The 20798-nt window shown below is 45.5% G+C and overlaps 1 protein-coding gene across 1 annotated transcript; it reads right to left on the reverse strand.

Moving 5' to 3' along the window:
• Positions 1-532: 532 nt before the first annotated feature.
• SNCG (synuclein gamma) lies at positions 533-20798 on the reverse strand. Its single transcript, XM_053388268.1, has 5 exons — positions 20443-20798; positions 11127-11168; positions 10494-10621; positions 4476-4568; positions 533-980 (listed from the first exon to the last, which is right to left on the reverse strand). Exons 1-5 carry the CDS (start codon positions 20561-20563, stop codon positions 960-962), a joined length of 405 nt encoding a protein of 134 aa, XP_053244243.1. The 5' UTR covers positions 20564-20798; the 3' UTR covers positions 533-959.

Here is a 20798-nt window from a genome sequence, read left to right on the forward strand (position 1 = left end):
CTGGAAATCCCTTCCCTGCCGGTCTGAGGATTGCAAAATATATGAAAGAGGCCCTCCCCCCTTCCTCAGCTGTATCACAAGCAAGGCCAGCCAGTGTTTGTGTGTGCAGGAGGGCCATTTGGACTGGACCTAAAGTTCAAAGGGGGCCTCAAACTCAGACAGTTGTTAGTTGCTTGGCAAGCTCAGCATAATTATTACATTTATATGCACCAGACACTTGTCTTACAGCTGCAAATTTAAGCAAATCTGAGATGTGATTAGGAGGAAGGCACACTGATATAGATTTGGTCATATTCAAGAGTTTAAAGTGTTCGTAGATATTAATGAAAAGGGATCGGCTCTGATGGCACAAGATTAGACTGTGATGAATGTGTCCTCTTCGATCAGATGCTAATATAAACCAACCACTCACTCATTTCCCCCCATCTCTCTAATTTTTTAATGCTGGTGTGGTATGCCTCTTATTAACTATTATAGCCAACAAGACTCACAGTCAGAATGATGAATAAACTGAGAAGGCGCAAACAAAGACTTAGTTGAAACAAGTTGTTTTATTTTGTCTCTCTTTTTTTTCTTTTAAAAAAAAAGTCCACCATTTTTAGGGATCTCAAGTGCTGATGCTAATGGGCAGAAGACATTAACCAGCAATTCCAACCACAACTGTGCTATATCACGGCTACCAAACCACACGCTCAGAAGGCTTTGAAGATGGGGAAGGAAGGAAGCCACAAAGGAGATGGGGGGGGGGGGACGGGGACAGACAGAGCTCTGCTGCACACAGTTTCCCTAAAACAGATGGTCAAGAGTCTGCTAGACATCTATGATATGTCGGTATGAGGCAAGTGAAAGACTGTAGTGCTGAATGAAGTTAGCCTAGGGGATGAGTGATTTCCCTGCTCTGGTGGCAGCTAACATTTCTGCATTTACTCCTGGGATTCCCACTTTTCACACTAGGAGGGTTAATTTCCTTCATTTTCGCCCTGGGAAGAAGAGAAACAAGAAAACAGGTTAATTTGCCCCCCACCAAAATCCAAGTCGACTCCGAAGCCAGAGGGGAAAGCAAGATCTCTAGACACATGCAGAAAGTTTTGAAAAGGAGCAGTAAACATGCCTCTGAATGAGCTGTCATCAAATGCAATGAGTAAGTAGACCGTAGGAGGGGTTCCCCACTCTGCCAGGCAACATACATGTTGAAATTTATGATCAGTGTAAGTGGTTATTTTAGTGGCACCATAGGAATCAACAAACAATAAAGTGTGCTGAGTAGACACCCTCCTCAGCAAAACTGCCAATGTCAGAAAAGAGATATTTCACCCTTTGCATCAATGAGAAAGAATATATTTGTTATGCAGAAAAATGAAAATTTGGAATGACCCTGAGAAATCTGGAGGTGCATGTGTGTGTGTGTATATATATTTATATGTTACCGTGTGTGCCTGAAATTTGCTGAATGCGGACATCCTAGATACATTTCCTCTAGGGTAGCTTGGCTCTTCCATTGAGCAATTGCCTCAGACAACAGATGCTGTTCCTCCTGAACTCCTAGGCAATCCGCCTTGTATGAGGACAGGGCTGGGTGCATCACACAGCTTGTCCTGTACCCCTTACACTAGCTTGCTGCCCCCAGGTGTGCTAGAGCAGGGGTTGGGAACCTAAGGCCCTTGGGCCACAAGTGGCCCAGGGGGTCATTTAACCAGTCCCCAAACCGAGCCACCTGCTTAGCAAGTCCCAGTGCGCTGCGCTAAACCGACGCAGTGCAGCGCAGCGCAGGGACTTGCTTCCACGGTGCCAGAAATTTCGTCTGCGCAGATGCACGCCCGATCCGGCCCACAGAGTGATCTCCGCTGGAGTGAACCAGCCCAGGTGAGGTAAACTTTGCCAACCCCTGTGCTAGATCATTCTATCCTACAGAGGTGGATTTAGGGCAGTGCGAGCAGAATGGCTGCACAGCCGAGGAGGTCAGCTTCTCAAAGTCTGGTAAGTACTTGCCTGGCTGCAGGAAGGAGTTGTGAGAGCTCCGACAGGGTCCTAGAATCCTTCTGCCTCCTTCCCAAAGCCGGGCAAGCACTTACCAGACTTTGAGAAGGATGAAGGAGGCCTCTAGACCCTGTTAGAGCCTCACACTTCCTTCCCAAAGCCTGGCTTAAGCCAGAGCCAACACAGCTGGGGGAGGAAGTCAAATGTTGGCCTTGCACAGGGCGGCGTATTACCAACCATGGTTTCTATTGCCAGTATTGAAGGATGCTTCAAATGCCATTCCTGTCAGGTTTTTGTAAATGGAGCGGGTGGGGTCGGGGGAAGGGCATGTTGTCCTTTGCCTCAGGCAGCAGAATGTCTTAGGCCTGCCCTGATGTTGACTCACGGGATGCGTCAGTCGGGAGTCAGGGCCAACAGTGGGTGGGTCAGAGTAAGCCTGTTCCACAGCGTCGTATAACTTTCTTTCTCTGGAAATCGGCCGTTGAATTTGGAGGCTCCTGCTTAGGCAGAATGTGTATCTAAATGAATGATCAGTGAAGAATCACAGAGCCATTCAGCAACCATTCAGAGGATGCAATTCCCTTGTAAACAATTCAAGTTGCAAATTAACTCTGTTTGAGGGTTCTGTACATGTAGACTGGTTCTGCACCGCCACCAGCAGCTAGTCCCTGCTCTGCAGCAGCTGGTTGTCTCATGCTCTGAACTATAGCAGTGAGTGGAGGGCAGCTGCTGGAATCTCCTCTGATGATTGGCTGGCAGACAAGGCACCTACCCACATTCCTGGTTTATTTCTCTTCTTTCCTTTTTGTATTTATGGGATTCTCCACTGTCAAATGGGGTTGGGGTGTCAAATGGAAATCACCTTCATCTGTCTCTCCAACCTGGAAGGACACCATGGCACCATCGGCGGGGTCCCCAGCTGAGGACTAACATGAGGACTTGGTGTGCTATCACCAAGAAAGCTCTTGGGAAGAAGGACACAGACCCACCCAAAAAGCCACCTTAATTGGTGGCACATGAGAAATGAGGTGGCACTGCCTGATCAAGAAATGGTGTGGCAAAACAATGGGGACAAGGTGCAGTAAGCACCCCAGATACCTGAGTTCATTTGTTTTATTCATTCCTGGAAGGGGGAAAGCTGGCAGTTCAGATATTGTTGGACTCCAACTCCCATCGTCTCTGGCCATCAGCCATGATGACTGGGATCGATGGGAAATGGAGTCCCACAAATCCAAAGGGCACCACACTAACTGCTCCTGAGATATACCATTCCCCAAAGTGTGCTGAAGGTACCTTCTGAGCCTTGCATCAGCTAAAGTTCTTGGCTTGTACTAAGGATCCTATGAGCTAGCTATTTTCCCTCCGGCTAACTCTCTAGGTTGTGTTGTCCTGGAACTTAGGTTCACCAGAATGTGGCACAGTTAATTTTATAGGCTATAATGAACCTGAATTATAAATTTTCCTTCCGTGCAAAGTATTTCTTCAAACACCCTTTTTTGTTAAAGTGATAGCTTTGGTATATTCATATAGGTTTGGAATGGAGTTAGGAATTATAGCTGGAGTTTCTTACCTGCTCATGGATAAATGATTGATATTGTGTGTGATTGTTGTTCGAAAAAGAGTTGCACTTGAAACTTAATTTTTAAAAATGGTTTAAAAAAATGAAATTGTGAAAAAAGTCGATATATGCTAAGATTTAATATATGCACAAACAAATACGCCCAGTGCATTATCAAGGGGTCACTTGGTCCAGAAAAATGCTCCATCAAAGTCCATCTTAAGCTATAAACTACTTATTCTAGAATCATCCCAGTAAGTAGTTTGAGGTTAGTAAGCAAAGACTGGAAACAGATAGTCGTGTTTTTTTTACCCCACCCCGAGCTGCAGGCAGTTTGCGCTACGTACACTGTTCTACTCTTAAATTTGATAGAAAAGTTATCTAGGGTTTTGCATCATTTGAGAAATCTGTAAAACCCATTTGCCGAGATGCAGCACTGGAGCTGCATACACACCATACATTTAAAGCACGTGAGTTTCCCGCAAAGGATCCTGGGAACTGTAGTTTGATAAGAATGCTGGGAATGGTTGCAGTGGGAGGAGTAAACTACAGTTCCCAGGATTTTGGGGGGGGTATGTTTTCAAAGTATGATGTGTACACAGCCTGGGACAAAGTAAATGTGCATGTATGCAATGGGGAGAAAATCTGACCCACTTCCAACTATTGGGCAGGGTATTATTTTTATTTTATTTTATTTTGACGACGACTGTCTGCTTCCAGCCAGACAGGCCAGGAATGGGCTTGTAGCTGGAAAGACAAACAAAAGGGGAGTATTTTTGGCATTATGATCAGCAGAGAAAAGATCTGAAATCACCTGTATGCAGAAAAGAAATGGAAACCAGCTCAGCACAGAGAAAGTAAGGAAAGAGCAATAGATGGCGAGAAAAAACCCAGACCAGCCAAGGATTCTGGGGTTAGCTGGGCTGTGGCTGTGCTTTACCTCTGCACTGATTTCTGTGGCTTCCACTGGGGCGTCATCTTCAGCAGTGGCAGCAGCCGGCTCTTCAAATTCCACTGGGTGCTCTAAGTCCTCCTGTGGGACGTAAACCACAAGGCAGAGCATTAGGAGGGCACAAGCAGACCCTCCAACATTTCTCCGGTGAATATAGGGACATAATAATCCATAATAATGATAATTTATACCTCATCCATCTGACTGGGTTGCCCCAGCCACTCTGGGTAGCTTCCAACATATATAAAAACACAATAAAACATTAAACATTAAAAAAAAAACCTTCCCTATACAGGGCTGCCTTCAGATGTCTTCTAAAGGTTGTATAGTTACTTATTTCATTGGCTTGGTGGGTCGCATAACTCTATAAAGGTAAAGGGACCCCTGACCATTAGGTCCAGTCGTGGCCGACTCTGGGGTTGCAGCGCTCATCTCGCTTTATTGGCCGGTGTACAGCTTCCAGGTCATGTGGCCAGCATGATTAAGCCGCTTCTGGCGAACCAGAGCAGCGCACAGAAACGCCGTTTACCTTCCCGCCGGAGCGGTACCTATTTATCTACTTGAACTTTGACGTGCTTTCGAACTGCTAGGTTGGCAGGAGCCGAGACCGAGCAACAGGAGCTCACCCCATCGCGGGGATTCGAACCGCAGACCTTCCTAGGCTCTGTGGTTTAACCCACAGGCCACCAGCGTCCCCTACATAACTCTATACCCTCCAACATTTATCCGGTGAAGATAAGGACATCCTAAGGAAAAGCAGAACTTTCCGGGATCAAATCAGAAACCGGAACGGCTTCTGTAAACCCGAGACCATCCCTGGAAAGTAGGAACATACTGCATAAGCATATTGCGGAACTATTGCAGAGTTGTTTTTTTTATCATCAGGGAAAAAAGGCTGAAGTGAGACTTCTCTGGATCCAGATCTCAAAAGATCTCTGTCCACTTGGCCTCACTGCCTCTCCTTAGCAGGGTTATTGCTGAATCCCTTTCAAGGTTATGCAACGTTCTTGCGACAAAAATGAAATCTGGCAGCTTTCCAACCAGCTTCCACCAGCTTGCTGTGCAGACATCAGCCAGGCAAATTGTGTTTACCTCCCCACGGTGTCACCTGCTGATTTCTGAATGCCAAGCTGTTCAATGTTCAAGAGCAAGCCAGTCCATTATGGCGGTGGGGGGGGGAGAGCAGGGGGGAGCTGGCAACCTCAAAGGAAAATCAGGCTGGCAATGGAAGGCATTGAACCAGCTCCCCATGACCAGACCCCCGGGCAGCAGCAGACCTGGCTGGCTGGGCTCACATACCCATTTCCTCTTCCCGGTTGGATGCATATTCATTGTTTTACCTCAGGTGAAGGGGCACTTTGGTGTCCGGCAAGAACAGATGCTCTGTTCAGCTTGGTCAGAGAGATGACATAATAACTACAGGGGTCTGGACTGTTCTAGAAGGTTTCTGGTGGCGCTCGAGTGGAGTGTTAGGGGCAGGGGAATGGATACAGTGGTACCTCAGGTTGCATACGCTTCAGGTTACACACTCTGCTAACTCAGAAATAGTGCTTCAGGTTAAGAACTTTGCTTCAGGATGAGAACAGAAATCAGGCTCCGGCGGTGTGGCGGCAGCAGGAGGCCCCATTAGCTAAAGTGGTGCTTCAGGTTAAGAACAGTTTCAGGTTAAGAACGGACCTCTGGAACGAATTAAGTACTTAACCCGAGGTACCACTGTCTTTGCTAAACAGAAACTTTACCATCACGGCTGCTAGAGCCTATGTTACAATGCTAGATTAGTTCCATCTAGTTCTCACAGCCCCTATAAATAATGGTCACTGTCCCCATGGTGTTTTCCCCTTCCTCAAGCCAGTAGGTCAGTATATTTATTGTTCTGAGAGTAGGTCATCGCCAGTCGCTGAGCCACGAGGGGGAAGTTTGGCTATTGTGCCTGCTTCCTCCTTCCTCCCCTACTGCTCCTTCCTAGCACTTCCTCCTCGTCCTGTTCTGTTGCAGCTCCTATACATCTATATATACATAGGTAGATCTGAGACACAGGCAGACTAACACACCACAGGGAGGGTCAATAGAACCACTCGCAATTGCACTGACATTCCTCTTTGGCTCCTGAGACGTGCCACACATTCTGGTCAATTCTATGGCCTTTTAAATGTGTGTGAGATGTGTGGCGTTGTTTATTATTATTATTATTATTATTATTATTATTATTATTATTATTATATGCATTTTGTTCCTTTATGTTGTAACCCCCCCACCCTGTGATGTTTGGGTGAAGGGCAATATATTGATTGATTGCTCAAATACTATGAAGCCTATGAATCAGGGATGGGGAATTTGTGGCCCTCCAAATGTCGCTGGCCTACAATTCCCATCAACCTTGTCCACTGGTCCTGCTGGCTGGGGCTCATGGCAACTGGCGTTCCATCTGGAGGGACACAGCTTTCCCATTCCTGCAATGGAACTTTAGTTTTCAAAATTAAAACGGGGGTTTATCGAGAAGCTGAGTCCCAGTATCCCATTCTGTGCTTTTTCTGGCGGTTGTCTACAATTGTGTACTGCATACATAATTTCCCTCTAACTGGACCTTGTATGTTTGCTGTTGAATTTTTGAAATGTATGGTTTGTGGTGGTGATAATATGTATTCAAGTAAAGAACTAGATAGATAGATAGATAGATAGATAGATAGATAGATAGATATAGATAGATGATGATAGAACCTGAAATATTCAGGTTCAGAAATGAAACATGCACACTGATAAATTGCCTCATTTGGAATTTCAAATTTGAATCTGAACACAAATTTGAAGGCTGGTGAGGACTAGACTGAGGACACTGAGGCTGAGGATCAGTAAGAAATGTCACTCTCTGACAGGGCTAAGCTGGGTACGTTGCGTATTTTAAGCATTCATTCCTCTGTAAAGCCAAGGGGGTTTGAAATGCATTTGAAAAGAAGGAGCATGTGCTGGTGGAAGAAGAGGAGCAAAACCCATCCTATGTCTCCTTAATGTGCTTTTAAGCTGTTTTCCCCAGATAGTACTAGTGAGCTGGGAAGAGAGGGAATTGCTTAAATCTATGGAGCACAGCAAGGTAAGGAAAGGTTTTACACTCTTCTCTTACATGCTCCTTTTGGGGAAATCTCTCTCTCTCTCTCTCTCTCTCTCTCTCTCTCTCTCTCTCTCTCTCTCTCTCTCTCTGTCACACATCCACCCACCCTTCTTTATATGGGAACAGGACAAGTGTGTGTTTAAAATGTCCTGTTACTGGGTGAAACCCATAATGCAATGACACAAGTTAGAGCCTCCTCTGTAGTGGCCCCTCTTCTATGGAACCCCCTTCTTTGGATGTGATGCTGACACGATTTCCATCAGGCTTTTGAACCTCTCTCCTCCATCCAGGCCTTTGATTCAATAAGGCTAGTGAAATTAGCCGATGTCCATGTACGGTTCTTGATTTTTTTCAAATACGTTTTACACAAGTTGGGGCATTTTGTGGTTTCAGTTCATCAACCTTTGGTATGGTAAACCACCCTTGGGAACAGGGTTCATGGAGAACGGCTTAAAAATCAAATTAACATATAACTAATTAATCAGATGCCTGCGATTGCCCAGCATGCTCAGCTCGTATCTAATGAGGAGTGACGTGCTTGAGAATCTTCTTGTTTATTTCTCAGGCCGCATTCCGCACACCATGATTTTACTTCTCTGACTCACCAATCTATTTTTAACCAGGCAGGAACAAGCCTCTTGAGATTTTCTCTTTCTCTGAACTGGAACAGTAGCATCCGACACACTTCCAGGATGAAGGAGTGTCAGCTTGCATAATATATATTTCATTTAATTCCTCTCTCTCTCCTCTCTTCTCTTATAACTTCACAGGGCAGCGCTTATGGTTGTATCAAACAGGAGCCTTTCCATCATTCCTTTATCTTCACATGCCCTCCCAATATTTCGCACTGGCTGCCTGCAGACTGTCACTATTTTGCAAGAGGGATTCAGGCACATACCAAAAGCTTAGGTCTGTAGAAGTGTGGCTGCCGAAAGTGGATTTGCTGCATCCTGTGTCAGCATGCTTTTCATGCTGTCCTCATCCAAGTGGCAGCCAGCACTTCAGTTGTATCTCAAAAATAAAATACAAAATTGGCCACATCCACAGGTAAAAAGGATACCTGAATGCATGCCCACGATGTACCTCAGTTTTCTGAGACTTGGCGAGGCCACATGTGTAATTTTTAAATATTAACCCACTGTTTTGTGCAAATCTGGTTGGGTGGAAAACTTGTGTCTCAAAAATTGGCCACACACACTATTACCTGAGCTCATGCCCACAGTGGAACTTCCAGAAGTGGCAGAGGATGGGGGCAGCCACAATACACACACATTTTTAATCCACTGAAGAGTGGCATTTCTGAAGATGGTGAGAATATGTTCCTTTGCCTCTGATGTTGCTATCTTTACACAGACAGTAAGATAAGATACCGTATTTTTTGCACCATAACACTCACTTTTTTCCTCCTAGAAAGTAAGGGGAAATGTCTGTGCGTGTTATGGAGCGAATGCCTGCGGGTGGCAGGGGGATCTGCTGCAGTCGTGAGCAGAGGATCCATGGTTCCCCTTCCTTTCCTCCTCCGTGGTTACAAAGCATAGATCCACATGGATCCTCAGGATTTTTGCATTGGGCTACTCCAAACTCACTGTCAGATCACATGTCTGTGGCCACAGCATGAACCACAAAAATCATATATCCACTATTTCGTTTCGAATATTTTTTTCTTGCTTTCCTCCTCTAAAAACTACGTGCGTGTTATGGTCTGGTGCGTGTTATAGAGCGAAAAATACGGTAGTTGTCTTTGCTCTGTCTGCCACTGCCTGCACCATGTGACTTTTAAATGCAATCCATAGCTTTCTATACTCTACAAGGAAAAACTCCAGCCGGTTTTGTTTCAGGGCTATGTCACAGAAAATCTACTGAATCAATTGTTCTTAAATTGTATTTTAGGATATATATGTGTTATCGCCGTGTGTGTTGTGATTTTATCACTTATTTTTTGGCGTGTTCTGGTCTTTGGCTTGAGCCTTAATAAAACTGTAATGGAACTGAGGCGATGCAGCAAAACAAGGCCAAGCACCTGCTGTCTGCCTAATTGGTCCAGCGTCTGCGACTCACTCACAAATTGAGCAAGCATTGGTTAGTGAACGCGTGGTCGGTGCCTGCATTGCAGCAAGCAAGCTTTGTGCTGCATCATCTGAATGGAAAAGTTGGTCCCCGTTCCAAGACGAGAACGGTTAAACGGAGGTTGTTTGGCACTGAAATTCACACATGCCATTGCAGGAAAGAAAGGCTTTGTGTTTTCCCTGAAGCACAAACATCTTCTCTGTTTGTCAAGATGCTAGGCAGAAAATGAAGACTCTGTAAGAGGAGTGTGTAAGAACTCTGGACAATGATGGTGCTATCCTGCCCCCCCCCAAGAAGATGCATATAGGGACTGAGAACACCTGCTCTTTCCCCCCATGTCATCTAAAGCTGCTTACATACTAAACCTTCAAAGCACATCTGAAAGAGTTTTTCTCCCTCAAAGAATTCTGGGTACTGTAGTTTGTTAAGGGTTGCCAGGAATTGTAACTCTGTGAAGGATAAACTACAGTGCCCAGAATTCCTTGAGAGGAAGAATATGCTTTAAAGCTATAATGTACACAGCCCAAGGACATTTCCCAGAGTGCTAACCATCAATACCAACCTTCCTCAATCTGGTTTTTGACTACAACTCCCATCAGCTCCACCCAGACTGACCAGTGGTCAGGGACAATGGTAGATGTTGTGTGAAGTATTTGGAGTTCACCAGGTTTATTTCTCAGATGACTGGAGGATGAGAGGCAAGGTTGTCAGGGGTGAGGAGTTATTAATCCATCCGGCCTGCTTACTTTCCCCTACAAATACCCCACCATGGGCTTTACCTGGCAAGCCCAGTATGGGGAACATGTGTTTGTGATGCTTAAGTTCTGGCCTACCTTTTGTACAACCCCAGTGGTGGTGACAATGGTCTCTGCTCCTTCTACAGTCTGCTTTGCCACAGTGTTGACACTGGCCACTACAGATTCCCCCACCAGGTTGGCTTGTTCTTTGGTCTTCTCAGCAACTAAACATAAAATAGAAATAGGCAGATCTGATGAGCTACAGTGCAAACCATTCTCTCTTTTTTGGTGGGGGGAGACCTAATTATAAACTTTTGGTAAAAGTCTTGCCACTGCTACTGAAGCAAAAGTAAGTGGCTTGTTGATATGGTTGTTGGTGCTGCCTTTTTTCAAAATAGTGGCTTGCTCCGAAAGTGGCAATGTTTTCTGTCAGCTCTCACAGAATCTCATAGAATCATAGAGTTTGAAGGGACCCTGAGGATCATCTAGTCCAACCCCCTGCAATGCAGGAATATGCAGCTGTCCCTTATGGGGATCGAACCTGCAACCTTGCCATTGCCAGCACCACGCTCTAACCAATTGAGCCATTCTGTTGGGAACAAGTGTAGTCAAAGAGTGTAAGTGTAGTCACAGGTATAAGAAAAAAACTCCACTTGTGGAAGTGAGCTGAAGGCATAAAATGGAAGCTACTAATTCAATACATAACGTGGAAATTTGCAATGATCTTACCTGAAGTGACACTCTGCACTACGCCCTCTTTGGTTTTGGTCCCTGCAAAATGGAGGAAAAGGTATTTTCAGGCTTGTTTTAATGGATCCTTGTGCTTTTCTTTTTGTAAAAAGACAAACGGGGGGGGGGGGAGCGCCTTCAATTGACATTCACGGTAGCATGACAGTATGTACAGCAAAGGCATACTTAGGCAAAGTGCAGATGAGTCATTCATCCCCACACAAAAGGATCAGAGATTCCTGAATCCAAGACAATAAGGCACTTCAGATAAGTGGCATGGCGAGAGCCCGTACAAATGTACAACACAAAAGCCTTTTAGAGGGCATCTTTTTTTCCCGTGTGGGGAGGTGGGAATAGAGAGGAGAAAGGTTTTTTTGGGGGGCGGCGTTTCTAGACAGTTGCTATTTTGCAGGGAGGATTCGATCGCATACCAGAAAATTGCGGTTGCACAATTAAAATGGATTTGGCCCACTTGCACAACAAACCCACCTCCACCCACTTCTTCCCCTAAGCTGGACATTTTGTTCTTTGGACTTGACTTCGGGTAGTTTTGCATAAGAGGTTGGTACCTCCTAAATCAGCTAAGGCTGCATCCACACTAGGGAAAGTGGAGAAGCTTGGTTCAGTTTGCATTTTGGGGCAAACTTACTTTGCACCTTCTGAAATAATACAAGAACTGAAACACAGCCATCCATCAAAATGCACAGTTATTCTGAATTTTGCAGTGCACATAAGCCAAATAATGTTGACATACATGCACATGCTGAGGTAAAAGCATCCATAAAAATGCATCTATATTAGTGAAGATAAGATACAAAAACACACTAATTTAGGGAAAATTGCTTTGTTAAAATGTGTGTATTAGGCAAAACAGCATATTAGGGGAAATTCACATTCAAATACTGGTGAATTTTCGTAAGGGCTTTTTAAAAAAATCACAGAAATGTGGAGAACTGAACTTAAAAATGGAAAAATGTGAAAAAGAGAGAAACTGAAATGGACAGATTCACCCACCTCTAGTTCACACTAGGGGATTCAATCAATCAATCAATCTTGATTATGATTACGATCACAGATCAGTTGCTGTCAAAGAATTCTGCATATCATGTTGCATATCAGCATGTATTGTAACAAACTAGGTCTGATGTAGCATGAACAAGGTTGTTGGTTTTTTTTAGCAAACAAACAACTACTGGAAGTGTGCCTCAAACAGCTCATTTGAAACTGATCCTCAAATCTTTGTTGTTGTTTTATAATTATGTTTTAAGATTTTCAAGTGACCTGTTTTGCCAGAATCCCAAATATCCCTGGATTTGATAGGTAGAGGCCAGTAAAACTTTAAAACAGGTATTTGTGGGAGAGGGTTGCTGTGTGTCTGTGTCGCGTGGACTTTCAAGTTTATCCACCTATTAAATAAAAGGAGTCTTTGGACTGTATGAAAGTGGTATAGTGTTAGTTTTTAAAATAATAATAATAATGGAGGGGAGTATGAATACTATCCACAGAGTGGTATGAAATCTTCCATGACTGATTTGCTTGGTTGTGTTAACACAAGCATAGTGTGATTTCCTCCCACCGCAACCACACATTTAAATGCAAAGGTAGCCCTTCAAATATTGGTCAGCTATAGCCGAGCTCAAACTTAAGGTATACTGTTGTTGTTTTTTCAAAAAGAGGTAGTGCTGGGGATTTGAATTTGCTGCCAGTTGACCGCAAAGCCAAAAATCAGCTGGCCAGGCAATTTTTTTCTCCTTGCGCCCAGGACGGGTATGTGTCTTTGCGCATGCGTGCCAGAAGTGAGGTGAGGAACGGACGAAGCCCACAATGCCTGCCCAGCCGTCGATGCCTCTGGACAGCTGTTGCATGCTTATGCCAGCCTCCCTGAGTGGCTTTGGGAGGCTCAGGTCTGAGGAGGGTGGCATGGAGAAGGGCACAATAGCCACGTACCTCTTGATCCCAGCCTCGCCACCTTGTGTGGCCGGGGTCAAAGGGCATGTGGCTGTTGCGTCCTCCTCAGGCCGCCCTCCCTGAGGTACTTTGCAAAACTGAGATCTAATCAGATCCCAGCTTCGCAAAGCAGGGAAAGGCTGGCTCAGGGAGGGCGGCGGGAGCAGTGGCACCCCCCCAGAAAAATGCGCCCAGGGCAATTGCCCCAGCAGCCCTCCCCACACTGTGCCCCTGAGTTGACAACAAAGCTGCACCCGTGATTTCTCCTCCACGTTTCAACCTAATTCTGGGATTGTTAATTTAATGAAGAGCAGGCTAGAAATGGAAATGACAAATAAATAAAGTGGGAAGGAGTGGTGCGTGGATAAAGCTAGCTCAGCCCTCAAGCAGAAGCAGATCACTCACCCCACCCCCTGTGCTTTTTTTTTTTTTTTTGTAAGCCTGGAAGGGAAACTAAGCCTGTAGGAATAACAAAGGAGCATAACAAGCCCTAGCCTGACTGGTGAGTTGACTGAAAACGGCATTGTGAATCTGTGTGCATCATTTGATTCTCTTTGAAGGTTTTAAAGAGCATCGAAAGGTTAGCACAGCCACACATGAACGCCGCAGCCTCGATCCACTGCCATCCATAGGAATTTAAACCCTTGATGAATGCCACGGCCAAATGAGCGCTGTGCGTAGCCTTTTAAAGGGTCCAGCAGGGCTGGTCCACCCATGAGGCAAGGTCAGGCAACAGCAGGGGCCGCGGATCTGGCCTCCAAGCAATGCCTTGCCCCATGCGTCTTTCATTTTGAAACAATGCACCAGAGCCAGAGGAAACGGTATTATGCACATGTTTGATGTATTACAGTATTTTAATATTTTTTGGGAAGCCGCCCAGAGTGGCTGGGGAAGCCCAGCCAGATGGGGGGGGGTATAAATAATAAATTATTATTATTATTATCATTACATGGCCTTACTGGCACCATCTCCTTCAGATTATCCGGGAGGGACTAGCAGCAGCAGTGCGTGAGGAGTCTCACACAGTTACCGAGTTGAAAGTCCCTGCCAAAGCCAGGAGAAGGCAGCTCTGGTGTTGCTATTCTGAGCTTGTCTGGTCTGCTCTGTGTTCTTTAAGGACCACACCCAGTGAGTCAGGCTTCACGCTCGCCTTATGCATGGCATGAAACCCGACCTGCCAGCGCAAAGCTTTGCCAGCCAAGTACAGCTGTTGCCAACCAAGACAAAATGGGTGTTGTTCCAGCAGCTTAAACTTTTGCCTGCAGCTTGGGTGTATAAGGTTACAAAGTCAACCCATTCCCCGCCACAGCTGGCTGTCAGAAAGCATGCTTTCTCTTCTTTCTTTTTTTCATAAATGAACTGGGGGGGGGGGATGCAAAACATCACATGCGCAGAGTGGAGCCATTTTTGTGTGTGCTAGGCCTGAAAACCTTAGGCAGCTGACGGCCATTTTGATTTCCCATAATGCTGCTGGTATAGCGCTGCTCTGGGGCATTGTGGGAAATTTTAATAGTAGGCCCAAGCCACCTGGTGCCCATTGCAGCTTCCATAAACGGATAAGCTCACAGGATCTCAGTGATACAGGAAGGCTACCCCACAGAATGGTACTTGGCAGAGATCAAACCTGGAGCCAGCCCTCAAAGAGATCCTCAGAATGAGTCGACACCAGGGTCTATTGATGAAGGAGAATGAAGGCTGTTCCCACATAACTTTAAGGACCCTGTGGTAGCATTTCTGCTCTCATCTTCACTGTATTATTTCTCAGTCTGGAATTTCTTAGTCCTTGCTAGCTCTCCTTTTCCAGAGATTCGGGCTGTATGCCCTGCCTTCTCTTCAAATTTGCCCCAGGCCAGAAATTCAGCTCCCAGCACTCCCCATTGTGCAATCTGTCCATAAAATTTTGCTCTTCCATCTATTTTTATGATGAGTTTTGGTCTCTGTGAGTCCCTTGCTCTGCAATGGAGATGTCCTAAAATATAGCATGGGTGGAGAAGGGGCAGGATAACGGGGTCTCAAGAGCCTTAATGGTCCACAGGAGAGGCATCTCTTAATCCATGCTTTAAACTCCCCGTTTCTGCTCACCAGCTAGGAACATCATTTGACTGACTGGTCTCTGGTGGTTAAGGAACAGAGCATGTCAACACAAGTACATGATGCCACTGAGGGGAGATATCCTGGCTACATTATCTGAATTGCTCCTATTGGATAGTATAATCATAAAGTTGCAGAGTTGGAAGGGACCATGAGGGTCATCTAGTCCAACCCCATGCAATGCAGGAATCTTTTGCCCAATGTAGGGCTCAAACCCACGACCCTGAGATTAAGAGCCTCACATACTCTCCAATATTTCCCTGATGAAAATAGGGACATACTCTTCCTCCTCCTCTTCCTCCTCTTTTGTTTGTTTGTTTGTTTAACATTAAACAATCCCTATACAGGGCCGCCTTTAGATGGCTCAAGGGTCAGATAACTCCATGCCCTCCAACATTTCTTCAATGAAAATAGACGCCCTACCATACCCTCCAACATTTTGAAAATAGGGACATCCTAAGGAGAAGCGGGGCATTCTGGGATCAAATCAGAAACTGGAATGGCTTCTGTAAATCCAGGACTGTCCCTGGAAAATAGGGACACTCTGGGGAGGCTCTGGTCTCAGGCTCTAACAACTTGCAGAGCCTATCAGGTGAGCCACTTACCACTTGGCAGAACGAAAAAGGCCAAGGCCTCGTAAACAGCACCACAACTCAAGCTGCAGTGCAGTCAGATTTGTGTTAACCATGTGAAGCAAAAACAACTTTGCGAGTGTGCCCTAGGGGCGGAGTATGCAAGTTAGGCAGAGAGATGCTGTGTCCTCCTGCAGCAGCAGCAGCCTTTGCAAGACCAGCCGCTGCTCTTCTCCATCTCTGCAGTGACTCATCAGTATTGCTACTTGTGCATAGTCAATAGGGATCTTGAGGGATATGCCAGAAATCCCTTTCAGTGCAGCAAAAAACTGGCTGCTAATAAACGGCATGATTTGATGCCAAGGCCAAGAATATCTCCAGGCAAGGGACTGGTTTGCTGAGATCCCGAGGGAAAGAGGGACTTTCCCCTCAGATTGGGTCAAAGAGCTTCTCCAGGTTAGGCTGCAAACCCCACTCCCAGTTTGCAATTCTTCAGTGTCTCAATGGAAGTATGTTGTGCTAAAATTTTCATAGATGTGGCAACTTCCAAGGTCAGACTTAGCTAGTTGAGATTAAATCAGAAAGAAGCAGTATATTTTAAAAGCACTAGCTTTGCAGCTGTTAAAACATGCAGTTAAATGTTATCTGCACAGATTAAAGTCACCTTTTTTTTTTAATGCAAAAGTATTTGCACCCTTTGGCTACTACATGAGCCCGTATTTTTGGTTCACAGGAGCCACTGGTACAATTTCTCCCATTTACTTTAATGTTTGATGTTTTATTATGTTTTTGTATTTGCAGCCACGCTATGCTCATAACAGCAAATGAGGGGAGCCAGGCAGGAGAAGCCAGAGATTCTTTATTTCCTTCTTTAGTGGGAGATTTAAAAGTCTGTGGCCAGAATCCCTGAACTGTCCACCTTCATTGTCGGAGGCAGGTTGCTCTCAAATGCCAGGTGCTGGGAATCACAAGTGAGGAGAGGGCTCTTGTGCGCAGGTCTTGCTTGCTGGCTTCCCACAGGCCTCCGGTGGGCCACTGTGAGAACAGGATGCTGGACTAGATGGGCCGTTGGCCTGATCCAGCCAGCTCTTCTTATGTTCTTAACCCTACAGCCAGTGATATATAGCCTGACACTCAGCAGGAGGCTTGTACTGTTTTCCTTAAAAGATGCCTCAATGCAGGGCTTTGTCATGGCCATTAAAAAAAAACAAATACTAAGCATTGGATAGGCAGATGAATCTTTGTCATGTTGGGAAGTCAGCTAGATCCAGAAGCATCCAGAGTTCCTTCGTGCACCTTCAAAAGTTGTGCAGAAGCAAGAAATTTGTTAGGTCATACAAGGCTGTGGAGAGCTGCCCCTGTTAAAAATCCCCTTGTATAAAATTGTGAAATATACAGGAAACTTTTTTGCCAGCGTCTGAAGGCAGCCCTGTATTAGGAAGTTTTTAAAATGTTTGGCGTTTTATTATGTTTTTATATGTGTTGGAAGCCGCCCAGAGTGGCTGGATGGGTGGGTTATAAATAATAAAAATATTATTGTAGGTTTGAGAAAAGGCCATGCTTTGGAGTTACCCTTCCCAGACACATAGCTAACAAGAAAGGCGATGCAGACAACAGTGTGGTGACAACTGCAGTTCTGAAAGGATAGCCGCTATTGCAGAATTGGAATCTTAACACATGCGTCTAGGCCGGCCCTACCATTACACAGAGTGAGTCAGCTGCCTCTGGCAGCAGATTACGGGTGTCATGAAAGGGCAACGCATTGTTAAGCAATTCTGTTCATTGTTATTGTACTTTTCCTCCCAGGGGGAGGTGCTTGTGGGGTTTTCTGCCTCAGGTGCCAAAATAACTTGGCTGGTTTTGAAGAATACTATGCATCTTGATGGGGTGTGTGGGTGTGGGTCTGTGGGTGTCGGTTTGCTGCTCCATCTTAGGATGCAAAATGTCCTGGGCCAGCCCTTATTTAAACCAAGCCACAGTAAGGATGCACCACCACTGATCAAGTGTGATGCTTTTGCTCAGAAGGATGCAATTACCATGGCTGAGCAGGGAGGATATAGAGTGCCTGTAATCAGAAAAGGCAGCCTACTGTGCCCAAGAGGTCTGGAAAATGCTTGATAATCTACCACTGACAATCTTGTTTTAAGCTTCCTGAAGCAGCTTCAACATCTCTCACAGCTCTTCAGTCTTTTTCCTCCAATAGCCCCTCTCTGGCACTTTTTAGTACTGAAAAGCTTCAGTTACGAATTACTGTTCTTTGTATTTAAAACGGACCATTTCCACCCGCAACAATGCATCACTCAGGAGCAGCTTTCAGAACTGGTGGCAGATCTCTATCTCTAAAGGCCAGATCATTGCAGATCTGAAGGGCAGAGAAGGCAAACTTCAGAAGCAAAGCTGTGAATGCAAGCCTTTTCCGTCCTCGTGAAATTTTCAGCCTGAATCTGCAGAGCTGAACGGAGCGGGCACTGGTTTTCAGCTGTTGTTTCTTGACCTACAATGTGATCATCTCCCTCCCATTCCACATGACTGTAATGAAGCAAATGTGTTTGCCAAGGTGATGAATGGGCACTTCCGCTCTAAGAGGATGAAGAGGGGAGACGAGAGAGGGGACCAAAACAGAGAAAGGAAGATGGATGCCTGGGTGTCCAGCGAGGGGAGTTGAACCATAATACAGTGGTGCCTTGGGTTACATATGTTTCAGGTTACATACGCTTCAGGTTACATACACTTCAGGTTACAGACTCCGCTAACCCAGAAATATTACCTCGGGTTAAGAACTTTGCTTCAGGATGAGAACAGAAATCATGCAGCGGCAGCAGGAGGCCCCATTAGCTAAAGTGGTGCTTCAGGTTAAGTACAGTTTCAGGTTAAGAACAGATCTCCAGACTGAATTAAGTTCTTAACCCGAGGTACCACTGTATCTTGATTGACAACTTTCCTTTAAACCAGCATTTGTACATCCTGAGATACAAAGCAAAATGCACACACACTATTCCTCTTGTTTTGTGTGTGAGAAACTAGCTTGCTCCCTCTTTCGGTGTTCAATTTCCCCCCTCCCCTGCTGAAAAAAATTCCTGTAGACACCCAAGGAAGAAGAATGGAGATGCCTCAAATATTAAAAAGTGGGTCTTGGGCGCATGTGACTGAAGTGATTGAGGACTACAGTCCTAGAGTAAAATCACCAGCAGCACTGAGAATTTGAGAGGAGGGTAGGAAGGAACCTTTCATGTCATTTTTCAAAGTGTTCTGTGAAGTCTTTAAGGAGGATGTTGCAGCCTTAACATTTTGCTTTTGACCTGGGTGAACTTACTTTCTATTTTGCTTTGAAATGGAAGGAGCCAGCTCTGATAAGTTACTGGCTACCTTTCCAACTCTGGCCATTGGAGATCCTGGCAAATCTGCTACTAACAGGATTACGAGTGGTTGCAGCTGAGTTTCAGAACACTGGTTTGTCGCAGTTTCTATGAGCTTTCAGACATGCTCATGGCTTTTGGAGGGTTAATGCTTCTATTATAGAGAATAGCAGCTTGCACCCTTCTAGGGAGCATCGTAAAAACAGCAGTCTCCCTGTGGAATGGGAAACATCGAAGGAACTTACAGTGCAAACTCATGCAGAAGTCAGAAGTCAATTCCGCTGAGGTCAACGTGGCTTGCTCCCACAGTGATGAGGTTGCAGCCTTTAAAAAAAGGCTACAAAAAAGGAAAACAAATCCCTCATCTATTCTCAGACTGTGGCCATGTTCATAAATGCTTCTCCACTGTGTGCCTGGCTTCAAGGGCAACTTGGCTATCTTCCTTGCAGGGGAAATTGAAGCCAAATTCCACTGAGTTTCTAGAAAGAACAAGAACTTCTGCAGCCCTTAATTGATAACGCAAGCTACTACTTTGTTGCCAGCCAATCAAATGCATCAGAGCAGCTCCTTTTGCTGGGAAAATGATGCACAACTAAATGCAAAAATGAAGGCAAGGCTGAAAAGCACTTAAAAAAATATATATACAAAGCACCCACCACCCACCGTGGCAGCCACTTGACCCTTGCAAATCTTCCTAATTGCAAATTCAAATGTATCCCTATCATGTTTTATGACTTCCTTGATATTGTATGTGGGCTGGAACTGGTCTGTGACCAAAATAATAAATTCATTCATTCATACCCCTTCCAAATCTTTGGGAAGACCGGTGCATCATGAAAGGGATGACCTATAATGACTTAAATGCTGAATCATAAATGATCTACCTCAGGTTTGCCACCCGTTTTCCTACCTCTGCTGCTAGAGCAGAGAAGTAGCAGGTGAAGCTGTCTCCTGGAGCGGAGCTTTGCTTGCCTGCCCCTCCATCCTTTGCAGAGGTACCCAGAAATAAGTCCTGCTCCCTGGATGTACTCCAAAGGAAGTGCATACAGAAAACCGCAGCCTTTACATCAGTGCATTTCAAACCCTTGCTAAAAGCACAGGTCCAGGGGAGGTTGGCATCACTCTCACCATGCCATGTGCTTTGTATTTCCAAAACTAGTTCATATTATGGGACACCTTCACTTTACCCTCTTTGAAATATGACTACCTGCCCCTGGGGTATGGAAAAGGTAGCATCATTCCCCAAGGTCACCCAGCAAATGTGGATTTCTCCCCTCCCCCCCCGTTGCATTGCAGCAACAGCCACTCCTAATAGGAAGAGATCTCTTAGTAATAGGAAGAGACTCTTACCTACATACATCACCCCTTCTTTGGTCTTCTCTGCAGCTTCGGTCACTCCCTGCTTGGTCTTTTCGGCGGCCGCCACCACACCCTCTTTCGCAATGGAAAACCCTTTCTTAAAGACATCCATACCGGGCTGCTTTTGTGGTACCTGCTGAGAGGTTCCCCGTAGAAAAGCTTTGGGAGATGGAGTGGTACTCTGCTGGCTCTCTGCAGTGCCACTCTCCTGCTCACTTTCTCTAGCTAGAGCCTCCTCCTGCTCTTATCCCTCTGCTAGACGAAAAGCAGTGCCTGGTGGACTGTATCGTCCTTGCCAGCTCTTATTGATGAGGTACGTTGCAGCGTAGCCAATGCCTGCGAAGTGG

The sequence above is a fragment of the Podarcis raffonei genome, chromosome 5 (assembly GCF_027172205.1).
Source record: "Podarcis raffonei isolate rPodRaf1 chromosome 5, rPodRaf1.pri, whole genome shotgun sequence".
NCBI lineage: Eukaryota > Metazoa > Chordata > Lepidosauria > Squamata > Lacertidae > Podarcis > Podarcis raffonei.

Coding starts and splice junctions, on each gene's coding strand:
- SNCG (XM_053388268.1), bottom strand. CDS start 20,563: ATGGATGTCTTTAAGAAAGGGTTTTCCATTGCGAAAGAGGGTGTGGTG. Junction 10,622..11,126: donor AGTGCAGAGTGTCACTTCAG/GTAAGATCATTG, acceptor TTTTATGTTTAG/TTGCTGAGAAGACCAAAGAA. Junction 4,569..10,493: donor CCACTGGGGTTGTACAAAAG/GTAGGCCAGAAC, acceptor TACGTCCCACAG/GAGGACTTAGAGCACCCAGT.